This window comes from Thunnus maccoyii, chromosome 13 (assembly GCF_910596095.1).
Source record: "Thunnus maccoyii chromosome 13, fThuMac1.1, whole genome shotgun sequence".
NCBI lineage: Eukaryota > Metazoa > Chordata > Actinopteri > Scombriformes > Scombridae > Thunnus > Thunnus maccoyii.
The window spans coordinates 19,448,616-19,465,872 of NC_056545.1; the positions used below are offsets into that span (position 1 = coordinate 19,448,616).

General features: G+C 38.8%; 1 protein-coding gene across 5 annotated transcripts in view; it reads right to left on the reverse strand.

Moving 5' to 3' along the window:
• Positions 1–17,257, reverse strand: part of nrxn2a (neurexin 2a) — a 121,106-nt gene that overhangs the window by 48,961 nt on the left and 54,888 nt on the right. For all 5 annotated transcript variants that reach the window (XM_042431607.1, XM_042431606.1, XM_042431604.1 and 2 more), the window contains 5 exons: positions 13,607–13,726; positions 13,136–13,517; positions 11,968–12,158; positions 10,819–10,992; positions 9,849–9,968 (listed from right to left, as the gene is read on the reverse strand). In XM_042431607.1, the coding sequence (XP_042287541.1) occupies positions 9,849–9,968; positions 10,819–10,992; positions 11,968–12,158; positions 13,136–13,517; positions 13,607–13,726 (987 nt within the window). The remainder of the gene's footprint in view (positions 1–9,848; positions 9,969–10,818; positions 10,993–11,967; positions 12,159–13,135; positions 13,518–13,606; positions 13,727–17,257) is intronic.

Below are 17,257 nucleotides of genomic sequence, written 5' to 3' on the forward strand. Positions count from 1 at the left end.
CTCACAGATAACCATGAAAAGGCCTACCTGAAGGAAGTAGAGGTACTGACCTGCTGGTGTCAGGACAATAACCTACTCCTGAATGTCAGCAAGATTAAGGAGCTGATAGTGGAGTTTGGGAAAAAGCGGGGTAGAAACTACACCCCCCTCAATATCAACGGGTCCTCGGTGGAGAGGGTGGACAGCTTCAAGTACCTTGGTGTCCACATCACCGAGGGCCTGGCATCTGACATGGGGGCTGCATGACTCGGTGGTGAGAGGTGCTCTACCATAAAGGATATTTACACCAGGCACTGCAAGAATAAGGCTAGAGAATGGCTTTTTCTCCCCACTGTGGTTGGGAAGAAGCTACCAGATACACCAGGCCAGCACTGAGAGGCTCAGGATGAGCTTCTAACCTCAGGCCACTAGGATCCTAAATGAGGTCACTGCCTAAGACTGCTTCCCCCTCCCCATCATACACATACACATATATTATTACTATTTTTTTTTAAAAAATTATTACTACTCATTACTTTTTTAATCTGTTTTTATTGCACAATTTGAAGGAACTGACAGGATTGCATTTAACTGTGATTGTGCCTGAATGATTGCATGTGACAAATACACTTGATTGATTGATTGATTGAACACTAATATACTACATTGTACAACACAGTTACCAGTTCAAGCATTCCAGCTACAAGTGCAGTTTACTTTAACTGAAACCAATTTAGTCACAACAATCATGAACAATGCTATCAAATCAACAAGCAACACTGGGGAGAGGGGAGATTGTGATCAGACAGTGGTGTTCATCACACCGGGAGTGACTTTGTCGAGCGCTTTATTAGTTCCAATAAATGGTGGTGTGAAAGGCTCTAATTGCATCTCTGTAGTAGTCTCGCACAGGTTTTGAACAGGCAAGTCATGCATTTTCTCTGGCGGCCCTGATCGTCTGTTATAACACTGTGCTATGTTAATGAAGCTAAAAGTAGAAAATGAAACTTGACGATTTTGGCACCTCATCGAATCTGTAGTGTTTCACATCTCATCACAAGTGCTCCAATCCTCTTTAGAGAGAAGGCTAATAAGTATGTGTGAAGAGAGAATGGTTCAAATTACACTGAGTCAGCTTGGGGACTGAAAAAAAATCTCTGCTCCTTCTAAGGATTTTATTAAATAAGCTTGAACTTTCACGTCAAGATATCAAATGACTCTACGTCACATCTTATAAAAAAAAAAAAAATTGTTTATAAGTATTAGAACTTGATAAAATATTGTTTCATGTTTATCTGCAAATTAATACACTTGCCGTGGTTAAACATGTGACAGAACACCTATCAGCCAATCAGAAAAAAATATTTTAATAAATCACAGGGAGGAAGGAAGGAAACAAATTAGATTAGCAGAAAAATTAAGCCATTGCTCCCTTTTTCAGCCACATTTCCCTGGTTGTTTGGCTACTGTGTTGTATATAGGAAATGAACAGATGTCAAGTCTAAATGCAAAACTAGTTTTGTCATTGCTGATGATGATGTTGTGACTTCACTTGGTCTGAGGTCCCACTTTTGACTTTATTTCATCAAGTTATGGTTATATAATATGGTCATCCTTCATTTCTTTTAATGCCATCCTCTGACACTTGAAAGAGAGGAACTCTCAAACTCTCTTTGTTGTCCTTTCTGAATATCTTGTGTTTGAACAGTTAGCACATCTATACTCTGTAAATACCAACCATGGCAGTGCCAGTGCATTGTGGCTGCATTTGAGGAAATTGATGGAAGTAAGCTATTTCAGTAAATCCTTCCTCTACCAGTCCTATTCATCAAAAATAATTGGGTCACTTTTTCAGTGACTATCCGAATGTGAACACTTGGTAAAGCAGAATCACCAGTTTTTTTTTCTGTACACATATAACTGCTTAAATTCCTTAACAGCTTAATAAACAGTATGAGTCAGTGTGTCAGTGTCACTATGAGTTTCTCAACACAGTGTCCTATGAAACATTGCCGAAAGGACTGAAAATTTAATTTGGTCTGCTGATTACCTTTCTCTTAACAACTGGTAACATCTTGATAAAAAGGAAATAGAACTTACAAATTAGTTTCTGGTGTTTTTGGTATATGCATGATAAAACCTATGTTATGATACTGCCCTTTTGAGAAAAACACATAAGACAGCAAAGATGTTTTAATGTGAGAAACTGCATGGACAGAGAAGCCAAAATAAGTAAAAGGGGGCATTATTCCCTCAGGTGCTCAACTTCTTTTCACATCTATGTAAATGTCAAGAGTGTTCCACTCATGCCTGAAAGGCTAAAAAGCTGTAAAAATGCTGTGAGTGGTCAGACATTGACCTGTGGTGTATTATACCGGAAGATGAGTCAACATGATCTTTATTTAGGCAAAGAATTACAAGGTTTAAAGCAACGCGTCCTGTCCGCCACCGGTTAACTCTTATAACCCTGTAAGCTCTGCCAGACAATTACACAATTCTGAATCTTTTCTAGCTCCTTAATGTAGCTGTGGGGAGCTGTGCCAGTAGTCTTGGGCTCAGAGTATCCATATGACTCACTGAGAGCAGAGATTTGGCAGAGATGATCATTTATGGGATACACTGTCTCTTATGTTGAACAAAGCTGACAAAGTCAGTTGGCTGAGATGATGGTGATGATAATGGTGATAGACACTGATGGAAAAAGATCTAACATAAATTTAGCTCAATAAGATGAGAAAGATAAGAACATGATACTTGAGCAAGCAAGATTTCGATTTTGATAATGTAATTATCCAACTTTTCATCCATTCATCCATCGTCAGTGCCTACCTATCCTGTTAAGACCTGTGGGGGGCTGGATTGTACCCCAGCATGCACCACACAGTGCTGTGTACACCATGGAAAGTCTATCACAGGTTGTTATATACATACATGTTTATAGCTCACTCTTCTTTGTTGAAAGATCATTTAATCAGATATTTTACAAGCACTAACAAATGAGTAATGTATCAGATGGGATGAGATTGGCATTAACTCCAGATTTCACTATTTAAATTACAAGCTTACCCATCCAAGCTCAGGCTACCTCCGTGCAACACCAAATGGCCTATACAATAAAATCTAAATATATTGACCAAGTGGAAGACATTCAACCATTTTGACAGACATCATGAAGATGAATCAAAGACCATTTTAACAAAGATTTGACTGGAAATTTGAAATTTGAAAGGGGGCAGCTGTGGCTCAGGTAGAGCAAATTGTTCATAAATCGCAGGGCTGGTGATGGATGAGGGGCAAATTGTAACAATTGGCTTGAACAATTTAGATGATTATTTCTACAGACCGCCATCCAGGTTTTAAAAGGCTCAATTAATGTACAAATTTGCGCAAGCTGTTCTAAACTTGATGTTTGAGTGGAAATGAATACAGCTGTAGGAGGCACCTGCCTCCACCTTCACTTCCTCACACCTCGCTCTCTCAAACACAATACAATTTCTTTAATAGTAACAATTGCTGATCACAAACCCTTAAATTGCAGTAAAATTCATAAACATCCTTACATCTGTTTGAAGCAAGCCTGTCAATTACATTTTAGGGATTTAAGACTACAAGGGAATGAAGCATACACTGTAATTACAAAGTCTGTTTACACAACTAACACGAAAATAAGAGCAATGGCTTTTCCAAATGCAGTCTGTTGAATATATAACCCTTGAAATGAGTATGTAGAGCGGACACAAAGGCAAAGAAGTCCTGTTATTTTAAAGACAATTTATGTCATACTATACATCATTTAAGTGTCTTAAAAGTATGTCTGCATGTCTACATTATCCCAAGTACAAGTCCTGACCATTGACCTTACACAGTCCAGACCCAGAAGTGTCTCACAAGCCTATTTTTGGTAGGTCACCATGTTATGAGGAGCGATATGTTTTCTTGAGCATCAGTCCCGGGGCGCGAGATTAAGTCTGAACCTCTATCCTGGATTATCCTTGTGGCTTTTGGGACACACTTATAATCGCGAATGACTCCACCTGAAATGAAGGTCAAAGGAAAAATGGGACTCCATTGAGCACTTACACTTCCAGTTTTGCCACACTTTATGGCACATTAACACTACAACAGATTCCCATCGATCCACTGCACACTTTTACAACTGTTTTAGATATACGGTAGCTCTGCACCAACAGCCTTTTAATATTTCCAAAAACAGTAAACTGTAACATCTAAAAAGTTTCTCATATTTGTAATTGAGTAGAGACATCTAAACTATTATAACTACTACAATTTGCTTCAAGTCTGCATACAGGTCTGCATAAAGCATCTGCATGTGTTACACAGTTAATTATCATTTCAATACTACAACTTCAACTGGATGATGCAAATTTCATTAAGCTCTTTTGAGAAAATGTAAAACCATTGTAGTTTTGACAAAAATAAAATGAAAGCTAGATACGGTGTTTGCTAACTGGCATGTGAAATAGGAAAGGGAGACAGCTGCTGTCTGGCACCATGTTAGTGTACCTTGCCTACATGCCTGGAGGCTACAAGTACAATTTACAGTCTGTTTTACTTCCATGGGAATTAAACAATTCAAAGGAAATGTTGACTTACAAATTAACAGTGAAGGTGGGCTCTCTCTTCTCTCCACTCTGCAGATAACTGATGGCTGCTATCACTGTGGTTACGTAAAGCTGTGTCAGGTGGAATTTCATGTGTTTGTGAAATGTGCGGGCTGCATATTGTACTGCATATAGACTCACACGGTTGTGACATGGTAAGAAGGTATAGAACATGTCATGATTAGTAATAAGAAAAGACACAGGAACAGTTGTGTCTGATTTAGTCGCCCATCATGCCATTGTGCCCACATGTACATCACACACACGCAGACACACAAGCAGGTGATGAATATGCCATAACAATCATCTGTGACTGCAGAGGTTAACCAATAATTACACTCTCCATATGTTTACAGAAAGAAGCGCTTAAAATTGAGCACAGAACATCATTATATATCTCCGTGACTTTGCTTGATGAAACGATGACCTAGAAGTAATTAGCACAGATGTTTGTAGCATACTTGGTAAATTGCTTTCTATATATGAACATCAATTTAGCGAGGCACCAAAACAACTGAAGAATTTTAGTTGTTTCACAAGCTTGTTCACTTCTACTGTCTTTTTTAGAAGTTTATAATTTTAAATGATGGTAAAAAAAAAAAAAATCTGATCAGTGAAGCACACTACTTTCTCTTCTTTTTAATGCTGTTTCTTGAAATACGGAGTTGACCTTCTGGACTGGTATGTGGAAGAAGACAAAGGTGAGAGGAGCAGATTATTTGTTAGGCTTAAATGTTAGCGGAATAAACAAAGCAGGAGACTGTGGCATCGATTAGACGTGCTTTACAAATACTGATGGTTACAAAACATTGTCCTACTGTACATATTTGTTTGTGTTTTCATATGTTTGCCACATTTTCCATTTGTTTCGATGACTTAAATGAGGGCTTGCTGTGAAGCATGAGGCTTGTTATTTCCTGCGAGTTGGACTGATGTATTGGTTTGACCTTTGATATTGGTCAGCCATGCCATTTACCACCTGCATGATTGAGAGTCCTCCCTGAATGCAGCTAGATGAACACCAAAAAAGCTGCAAGGAAAATACATTTCTCTTGAAAATGTTGTTTTCGCAGCTAATTGTTCAATAATAGTCTTTTAAATGCAGGAACATTTCCGGGAGTTCCTCCCCGACAATTGCGTGGATGGAGTAGATGACTCAGTGTTAAAGTTTTAAGCTTTACCAGTGCCCTGTAATCTTGTCTCTCAGAGGCTTTTCCTATATGATATAGGAATACATTTATGGAGGAAATAGTAAGTGAACCCAGAGAATATTTGCAGTTGCCAGCTCCTGTACAAAAACATTTGGTATTCAAAACACCTATTGACTGAACTGTTACTGTTACATCATTGAAATCGACAAGCTCTGGATTCAATATCCTTCTGACAGCCTGATCTCGCCTCTGTCCCAGGCAATCAAATATTACTGTAAATACATTCATGTTTGCAAAACTTGTTGGAAAGGGTGTCGTGACGGTTTAGCCTTAGGCAGACGTTTGAAATTCTGGCTTAGATGATGTGATGTGCGTCAGAGTAGCTGCAATTACAGAAAATGTAGAAATTCAAATAGAAACTCTGAGTCGGTGTCTGTAAGATGTTGGGAGGAGTTTTATGTTGTGTCTTCTGAACTTGTGATTGGGCTTGAACAACTGCATACTAACATGTAATCTCTCTCAACTGGAATCATTTTCAAGTTTGATAAAGATCAACAACATGTTTTTGTGTTGCTCAGAGGAGACGCTATCGGCTGCTGAAACTCTGTTTTGCTTTGGTAAACCCCAGCTGACTACAACTGTTATCTGCATGGAAATAGACATGAACAGCATCAGGAAACACACTGTCTACAAATGTACGTGATCAAAAGTGAACAAGGGCTGTTTTATAAGAGATTTTGGACTCTATTTAGTGTCACAAAATGTATTAATTAATAATCAATTAATTTAATTTAATGGCTAGCGACAGACAGCATTTATCAGATCAGTGCTTCACATGTTGTAGAAAGTGTCCTGAATTTGTAATTTCATAGTCCTATCAACATTAATACAAAAATGTGCTGTAGCATACATTTTACAGATTAAACTGTATTTTTTTCTTTCCAAATGCAGCTCTCTAAGTCTGCCTCCTCTCAAAAATGTGTTCCTTCAGTTGAATGTTTGAGCCTCACTGTGCAGAATGATTTATGTGCAGAATTTGACACTAGAAGGCTGTTTTCACATCCATCTGCTGAAATTGGAAAGTTTCTCTGCGCTCATTGGAAATCTGATTTTAAGGCACGGGCCTACGAGCATGATTTGTGACATCACAGCTAGTTTTGAAGCCAATCGTGGTCCAATATGCAGCTTATACAAGTGTGATGTGGAAACTTGAAACCTCCAGTGCACACACACTGAGAGTGGACTTTTCAGTGAGGCAGGAGACATCTTGTGTATAGCAGTTAAACTTCTGAAATGAAAAATATTTGCAAATTTATAGATTTTGGATGTTTTAATGAGGGAGAAGGATGAGATGGCATTTTAAGGATTTTAAAGTGGCAACCATATCACATTATTGTTTCAAGCAGAGTATTTTTGTAGGTCCTAATACCTGTGTGGAGGGGATGTTTAAGTGATTACCAGAATTTCCTAATGTGGTATCACCTGCAAACACAGAACTATTAGCTACATAGAGCTGCTCTCCTGCTCTGTCCAGTATATTGCCCTCTTTATCATGTGGAAAGCACAAAACAGCTTGAACAGCATAATAGACATTTCATCCAGGTGCACACTCTTAGTACAGTGGGGATGTAATACATAAAGTCTACAGAGGATAAACTATTGATTTTCAAGTAAGATCAATAGATTACAGCAGTGAGTACATTTGGCCGTGTGTGTATGTTTGCAACACTAAGAGGAAGCAGATTAATGACAACCTGTTAAAACAAATGGAGGGGGAAAGCAGCTTTTTGCTAAAGTAGATGACTGCCAGAAAGAGCCACTGACACGAGAAAGTAGTTAAACTAGTGTCTTAACTTTCTCTAAGAATAATTAGACTATTATACCAAAAACAAAATAAATGTGCTCAAAATGATCAGTGATGGTGTTTTCCTCATATTCCAAAGTTAAAATATTTACATTTTCCTTACACATTAAAATGCATTTACAATACACATCAGACACCTTCTTCCTGCAAACATGACTTTCTTTCACTTACTGTTATCATCAAACTATCCTCAAATGGCTCCCCCACAGAGTTTTGGAGTGTAAAGTCCTTTTCTCTCTTAAAACAATACTGCAGAACAGCACATTTCAAAAATAATTACCACAAAGGCACAATTCTTGCAGTTATTCTAAATGACTCTGCAGCAAATGAAGCTTAACTCACCGTGACCACCAGACCAATAAGCTTAATGTTAATCTCTTGCTATTATAAGTATGAAAAGCTTCTAGTAAAAGTCGGGTCTATTATTTCGGACACAGAGGGCTCTTTATATTGGAGACAGCGATCAGTCTAGAGGTTTTTGAAACGCTATCAATATGTGATGTGCAAATAGCGTGCAATCAATTCCTCAAGTTAGACATACAGCACATTACCATCAACCCGCACGCTTGTACAATATATGCAAATTTTCTTATTAAACAGTTCATGTCAGTGTTTGAAACAGAGGGGATGAGACGTGTAGACATGTATCCCATCACATTCAGTCTGTCTTTTTTAAGTATAAAAAAGCACTTGAACTACACAATCTCAGCACTTTAATGAAAAACAATAATAAACGGTGACTGATGGTGTGTCAATCAAAGCTTGCAAGCTATTGTTGCTATGATAGTGAAGCCAATCATTAATACTGCTTTGCATTAGCACTGTTTCTAATACATCAGTGTTTTTTCATGTTTTATCCATTGACTGCAAATCGTGTATACTCTGCATCACTGTCAATCATTTTCCAAAGAATATCATGAGTCTTTAGATTGATTTCCTACCCTTGAGGCAATATCATTTCCATACTGTATAACTAGAAATATCGCCTTGCAGTTGTATCCCTCTGCCAACCAGTCAAGTTGCAGTTTACATCCATGTCTGACTCATGTAATATTTGTAGTGAAGACTTTGAAGGAGTTTAATAAAAGGTATTAAGTATATTTTCCTTGTATGTGTTCACATGCTTGGCCAATAAAGCTGATTCTGATAGAACACAAAGTTGTAGCCATGACAGTAGACGATCCCTCAGATGTGGAAGTTGTTGCAAAGAAGCCACAAATTTGAAAATGTGGATGCATCACACACACCTTCAACCTGGCAGCACAGAAGATTTATACAATCATCACAGTTTCAACACCAAGATTAGTGTCACCAGTTCAGTATCCGACCAAATGTGAAATATGGTCACAATCTCCCCTTCTGTTTCTGTTCTGGTGTTGAATAATGGCCAGAAAAGTGTTTTTGCAGAACATTATGATGTCACAGTGAAGTTGACCTTTGACCTTTTGGATGTCATCAGTTCATCATTTTATCCTATTAGTACTTCATTTGTGTGAAACTTTGTCATAATGACCGTATAAATTCTTGAGTTATGGCCAAAAATGTGTTTTGTGAGGTCACAGTGACCTTGACCTTTGGTCTTTGTCCACGAAAATCTAATCAGTTCATCCTTGAGTCCAAGTGGACGTTTGTGCCAAATTTGAAGAAATTCCCTCAAGGTGTTCCTGAGATATCATGCTCACGAGAATGGGCCGTCGCCAGGGGGGGAGGCATAAAAATGAAGATACTAAAATTTGCTTAAAATGGGTGATCAATCATAGTGAACATTATGCATGCACCAAAGATACGACACTTTGAAAAGTCTGCAGTTCATTTAATCAATAATCAAAACCAATTACTAAACTGAAACATGTTTTTATGAAGATAAAATGAGGCTGTTTGTCTTCTCTTTTGAACAGTTCAAATGTTGAGGATATAATGTTTCCCCCAACAGTTATGACCGGATAACCAGTGTGAGTTGCTCTAAGTGGGCACAATGTTGTGTTATCTAGAAAGACATTTGTCATGGCTGATTGTTAAAGCCTTTAAACCAACACAGTGAGCTTGACTGAATGTTCTTAACAAGAGAACTCATATTTTACGGATATTTTCACTCCACCTGTAAAATTGACAGCCAATTACTTACTTCGGGATGTGATCATCATTTACTCTGTGGTGACCAGTGAGAGACTTTTCTCTTAGAGGACATTCCCCGCTATCAGACCCATTCAGACGTAAAACACCTGCACTTACGGTCATTGCAGAACGGCCCCCCGTAGGTGGTCATGGTGCAGTCACAGGAGAAGCCCTCCCACAGCTGCAGACACACTCCCTGGTGGTGGCAGGATTCCTCTGTGCATGTGGTACTGGGACCTGCAGGGTGTTGACAGCAGATTTACCATGCAGGTGCCTTCTCTCTGTTTTATTTATGAATCTTCACTACTATCCAAAGGAAATAAATAAGTAATGGTGAGACAAAATAGGCATAAGATTATAAAAGATACAATTTTTACAGAAAATATTGATGTAAAGTGATGCTCAGCAAGACAACATAGTGATAAACAAGGTTAGTAAGATGGCTGTTTAGCTTTTAGCCAGCTACTGTATTATACAGCTGTAGGCTTTAGAATAAGGTCAACTCGACTAGCTTAGAATTTGCTGTGAACAGTTATACTCTCAAGAGGAGGATTCATATTTTTTTAATTCATTCTGGAGACCATAAATCTTAAAAAAATCCCTGAAAAAGTCATGCTAGGAAGAGAAAAACACCTTTTGATTCTGGAGGCTCCATGAATTTTGCTCAAGTGTCACCCACAGGCCAAACTTTATGTACTCTTATATTCTATCATAACCAGCACATTGTTTCCTGTGAAAGTAATGGCAACCTGGGGAGATGATTTTAGATTATTTAGCCTTGGCAGAACTATGCGCTCTACTGAGCTCTTTCCTGCCTGATTAGAACGCAACAAAAGCAGCTGGACTTTGCGACTGAAGAGTGACATTATTACATGTTAGCGTGTATAATCAGAAATAATAAAACCGCAGAACATGCTCACTGACCAATCATTATGGAGCATTCCGAAAAGCTGTTTAATACCTTAACAAATGTGGTGTAATGAATTTTCAGTGAGCAGTCACTCTGAGTTTCTTTGGTTTCATCTCTGCTCTGAACTGATGGAAATACAAGCTTACATGAAGGATTCACAGGTGTTTCATGCCTTACCTCCACAGCCGTGCTCCACCTCTCCGACCTTGTGGAGGGCATCTGCCAGCAGGTCAGGGAGTCTTCCATTCAAGTCCACAGATGCCAGACAGCCTTTGTATCCTTCCCTGGATGCTATTAACCGAGGCAGGCTGCTGTACATGCTCTTCCCAACACCACCAATGTACAGCTCTCCTGTAAGATACACAAATGGGTTAAAAGAAGCAGCAAAGTCACTTCATTTGCCATATCCAAGTACATGCTGGTTCATGTACTAAAACAAACTAAAAAAGGTGGTATGATGCGTCTTTCAGAGGCTGTGCATGACATTATATTACAAATAATCTACCTTTTTCAGCGTAGTTGTGAACCAACTTTGAGTTGACAAGTAATTTGACAAATCCATTGGAAAACAGAATCCAAAACAGGTGGTCCACCATTTTCAGAGCTGGTAATTGTTGCCTGCTTCCCAACCCCAGTTGGTGGTGCATGCTAAACATGTGTTTTATGACAGTTACATAAACCTTAATAGAGTAACACAACTGTCTGTGTGTATTCTTGTGATATTAAACCAGAAATACAAAAAAGGAGGAACTTGGTCCCAAGAAATAACAAGTCTCCACAACAATAGAACAACCACACAATCATAAGAAGTCCTATTTTATCATTTTTGAGATGTTTACCTCCAGGAAACAAAATAAGATGTAATGCAAATGTTAGTTTAAGAGGCAAATTTGACTATAAATATCAGAGTTGAGTTTTTTGTTACGTACATGTTGTTACATATGGCTGAGAATTGTTATTATGATACTGGAATTATTCATTTGATGTATGAATAGTGGGCTATTGCTTTAAAATATGAGTATATTGAGACTGCTTTACTGCGCATGTGCAGTTAATGAGATAACTTGAATATTTCCAAATTGTTCCCTTTTTGAGAGAAGCTCAGTGGGATTTACTGTGTGGATGGAAATGGAATACCTGAATAGATATGGATTTTAATAAACTGCCGAAACCAGATCAGATTTTGGTTAGAAACTGGTTTACTATGCAGACTCAGACAGAACAACACAAACATTGTATGCCCAGTGTTAGTACCTGCAGCAAGTATTCACTGATATGCGACTTCGAATAAAATACTTCAACTTTATGATTGTTAAGAGAAATTACCTTTTAAATCCAGGTTGCGGGCTCCATTGGCATGTTGGGTGACAGTACGGGAATCAATCTTTAGGATATGCACGTTGTTGTTGTCACGGGAGATCACCACATTGTGCCACTGATTGTCGTTGAGTGGCTTGTCAGAGTTTCCCTTCATTAGTGACGGCCCATTTCCCAAGTCAAAAACATAATGAATGTACCTACAGATCAACACAGATGTTTGCTTACATTCAGTACATCTACAGATACCATACTAGCATTAACAGTTTTAGGTGATTATAATAAAAACTAGGTTCAAATAGTGGCTTTGAGTGCATTTTCTCATCACAAAAAAAAAGAATTTATGTAACTGCACATGATAATGATGAGGTTCTAATAGCATACTGTCATGTTTATATTGATATTGTTCAAAAGACAGACTGACGTCTTGAATCTTGTTTGAATTTTGAAATGTTGAAAGTTAAGCAACATCCATGACAAGCTGCTACACTTCACAGATAAAATTGAGCTGCCTGAAAACTGTGACAGAAATGTTGGAAGCCATTTTTCGTCTGTGTTGTCTGTGTGAGCTTCTACTGCAAGCTCCGGAGCTGAACAAGGCCTCCTGCTGACTAATTGCTTACTGGGAGAAAGTCTGTGTGAGGTTTGGCAGTGGGAAACTACAATTGTTGCTTTGCTTGCTCTGTTTCGACAACCTTCCTCTCCTGTTCTCTCTGTAACAAAATTATTTACAATGAATAAAACATTTAAAACGTATTTGTGATGGAGTCAAGTTGCCAAATCTACTCAAGCAGGTCTGAGAGTGAGAATGACACTGGCACAGTGGCACTGGCAGCTATTGTTTTTCACTCTTGCTGCCTCTCTCTGCAGCTTTCCCTGTAACAAAATCATTTATGATGAACAAATTGTTTTTAAAGCTATTTCGTGTCTCTCTTCAGAGCTGCAGGCTCAAGATAATGTATGAATCATGATTAGGTAATTTTGAGTCCATGAAAGAAGAAAAATTGTAAATTTCCTATTTATATGCCTTAAATTTGAGCAGGACAAATACTGTTAAATCCTGTCCCAAATAGCCTTCTCTATCAAGTAAATATATTAACTGTAGATCTGAAGGAAATAAAGGGTCTATGTGGATTCATCAAATTACTGTACGTAGATTACAGCTTACAGCACTTACCCTTTGACCAGTTCCACCACGATGAAATCACTCCCATCTCCAGAGTTGAAGAGTATCAAGCCGTCAGGACTGGTGGTCTTGAACTGGAAGAAAAGGTGCATGGAGGCATAGGCTTGCAAGGTGGAGAAGGCCAAGTAGCTGGCTTGGGTTAGAAAAGTTACAGGATTGGCCACAATGTGCCTCATGCCAAATCTCGCATTCAGCTCGCAGAAGGAGATGTCTCCATTCTTGCACTGGTCCAGATAGAGCATCCCATTGAAGGAGAGCGCTTGCAGATGGCCGATGAAGTTGGAAGGCATCACAGAGATGAAACGCCGTTCTGTCATGATTCCCGTCTCAATGTTGTTGAACTCCAGGCGGGTGTGGGCGCCAGTCATGTGGCCTGAGGAACCAAAAAAAAAGCAGCTTGAGTTGCAAATTCCTTTCAATATGTGTATGTGTGTTAGCACAGCTGCTTAATCCCTACTGTACCTTCCACAGTCACATTGTCTACAGACAGCTGCAAATTCTTCCCACGCCGCACCACCTTCACTGCATGCCACTCATTGTCATTCAGCTTCTCGCCTACCTGGAGTATCTCAGGCCCCTTGCCTAAGAGGTGGACAGCATCAAGTGAAAATCATACCACATCAGCTCAGTGTACACTCTTTCCAGACGAAGCTCTCAACATGAGAAGCACTCTTTACTCAGGGTGCATATTTTCTTTCACTTATCACTCACACACAACCACCAACATCTACCTGCAACCAATAATTTGCATTCACTCTACACATAAAGGGAAAATAAAGGGAAAAAAACCCAAAACAAAACAAAGAAACTACAGTAGTAGCTCCTATCTAATGATTGACATGTAAAATGATTTCTGTGCTGAAATAGCGTGAACCATGCTTTTTCTTTGTCTGGACAGTTGATTGATGTCTACTGGGGAAACATGTATCTAGAGGCGTGGCTCAAACATACGGCTTTCATTTTCAGAATTTCTGCACTATCCTCTGACTATTCCACTGGTTTCAAAATAGGTCACAGTGCAGAAGCTTGCCACTGCAGCACCGTCATCCCGAATCAGTGCCTATGCAACAGGCTGACACGGCAGTTCAAAGGAGTTCTGACATCGCTTGGGAAACTAATTGGCCATGCCTAAGCTGACTGCGCCTTTAGGGGTTTGTCTGTCTAATTGAGCTCAGGGTGCAGGAGAATTACAGGGGACGTACAGAGGGCAATAAATGGAAAACATCAACTGGTTTCCGAACACTTCGCTGTTTCATCCTCGGGGAAATAAAACTGCGACTGGAGACTCTGGCCGGAGCTGCATATCAAGTGTCTTTACAGAACACCGCATGATTCCACAATCCACCTGCTGAATATCGACTGTGCACGCCAGACGGATCAATCGCATCAAATCCTCCTCCCTCTACATCTAATGGATTTACTTAGATAATGAAAAACAAACCACTTGCTGGAATCATGTCTGGCACAAAAACAGAAATGTTTACTTTGTAAATCTTATGAAAACAGAGGTATGGACAAGATTTGCTGTAATGAAAGAGGTGATAGTGGGATGCCGGATAGGAGGGACTACTTATCTTATCAGTGATTCTCAGAGGGGAGCTTCCCTGCTATCTAAATGTTAGTGTCTGAGCCCAAACATCCAAATACGAAAACAGGAAAACAGAGTGAAAATTCTTCAGAGCAAAGTGGAGGATGGTATATTTACTTGTGTTTTATTTTATCAAAGTATACCAACTGGGAATACTTTCTATTAGATACTTGATGATTCACATCTCATTAAAGATGAATGCTACACAGGATAAAACTGGAGTGCACACTGTTTACAGGGATCTATCTCTAACACTGCAGAGGGCAGTAAGTAAAATGGTGGAATATAATATGTATTCACACAGACATCTGACTGTAAACCCTTTGAAATGTAGACTTCTTTCAAAGCACCTTCGCCTCACAAGCTCAGCTTCCAGAGGCACTAGAGCAGGCTGCACATGTAAAAGGGCCTATTTTGTCCAGTTTGATCCTCAGTTAAAAATTAATTTGTTTAATATTTTCAAACAAGGATAACTTCAAAGGCATGGCGCGGTTTTACAGGTCAGCATTACGAGCAAGCTGAGACTTTGAACGCAGGATGTACGTGTTAATCAAAGCATGTTATGGTAATTCTGTAATTTATGTAGAACAAATGCCTCATTTCAGAAGTGTGCTGTGTACCATTATTCCCCAGATTCCAGAGAATTAATCAAGAGCACTGCAGCAACATTTGTTCTTACAACTATTACCCACCCACTATGGATCCAGTTGTGGACAGCTTCCAAGCAGCTGTTGCAGACGGACTGCCTCCCTGATTCCTTCTGAAGTAAGCTAGACTCACAAGATACCTCAACTGAGAGACTTGAATTCAAGTTGTGAGCTAATCCTTCAAAATTGCCAAAACAAATATATTTACATTCAGTCTGGTGCAAACTGTAATTCCGCCTGATGATTGTCTAAATCATTTAGGCAGCCATTCCTGCAATTTAAATATTTGTCTTCATCTTTTGTTATCAATCATAAATGCCATTAACAAGCCATCCATCATCACATCGGCAGCATTAAGCTCCTTCAGAGGTCACTGATGTAGCATACATACAATATAACAGATCAGGAAGACGATTAATGTTGCACACAGAGAAGTGCACATACATACAGTACACATTTTCTGTGGACAGTGCATGATGGTACAATGCCATCTGCTGGAAGAGAGGGCAATTTATTAGGCAGATATCTGAGGAGATAAAGGAAATAGAGCATTTCTTTTAATAAGCCATGATCAATCTTTGCAATTTACCTGAATTTTTACCTTGCTTTTTATTTGTTGTTGAGTAATGAACCATTTAAAAATGCTCTCATGCAGGTGTGTATACACTGGGTCATTGAACTGGTTTATAGAGACAGCACACCTCACTTGTGTCCAACCATCCACACACCCGTGAACGCACACACATTACTCACCTTGAAAAGAGAAATAATACAATGTAATCCATTCACTATAATGGTGTGTTGTAACAGTAAAAGTGTACACCATTGCTGTGCATGTACAGCCATCAAATCTGCATCAGATCAATAGATTAACATGAGACTAAATTACAGTCGGTTACTGAACATGCTTAAATGTCAAAATATGTTTGAGATTATATAAAAAATGTTGCCCTTCATCTCAGGTGAGCGTAACATGTCATACCACATATAATGACTAAAATCCAGCCAGCTATGTAAATCATCAAATATTTGAACATTGAACGTTTTTATTTGAGAGAATCCAGGAATTATTCATACATGAGGCATGGAAACAAGCTTTCAGCCAGCACTCGATTATAGCGATAACTTTTATAAGCATTCATAAGCCTCTTCTGTATTGGATGATCTATATCAGGGAGCCGTTCACCTCTCCACTGGCAATAGCTTTTATCTGTTTCTCGCACCGCTGTAGTCTGAACCAAAACTTAAATTGCCTGTCTCTCACTATCAGGTGCGAGCAACAATCTACATCATAAATTCCAACATCATCGCACTAGAACCTAAAGTGCCACTCCATTTCACAAGAGTATAGGATACCAGAAAATCGCCTTTCAATCAATGGAATTATGTTCGCTCATTTAAATGCACCGTGGTTAATAAAAATGTATTTGATTGATTGTCTTGTCTTTATTGTTGTGTTTCTCAGCTTGAGTTTTCCTATAAAGTCATTTTTCATGCTTTTAGACATTTTATTCATTCATAGAGTTAATTAATATTAATCCTGCACTTTATAGCACATCTGGTCCAGGATGTCTCTTAGAATTAAAATCTCATTGAGATGCAACAAGCAAATTTTTTAGTTCATCATGATTCCCAAAGCAAGATAACAGGTGTCTGGTGATATAGGACGACTACTTAGATTCAGACGCATTTTGTATTCAAAGGGTTTGTCGTAAAAAAACTGACATCTGATGATTTAATTCATTTTTTAAAGAGACTATGTCCCACTGCAAGTATTCTCCTCAAATTGGAAGAATTTGCTCCAACAAATTGTAAATCTCTCTAACATGTTTCAACATTTAAACAAAAAAAAAGGGCTTTTGACAGCTGACTGTCACG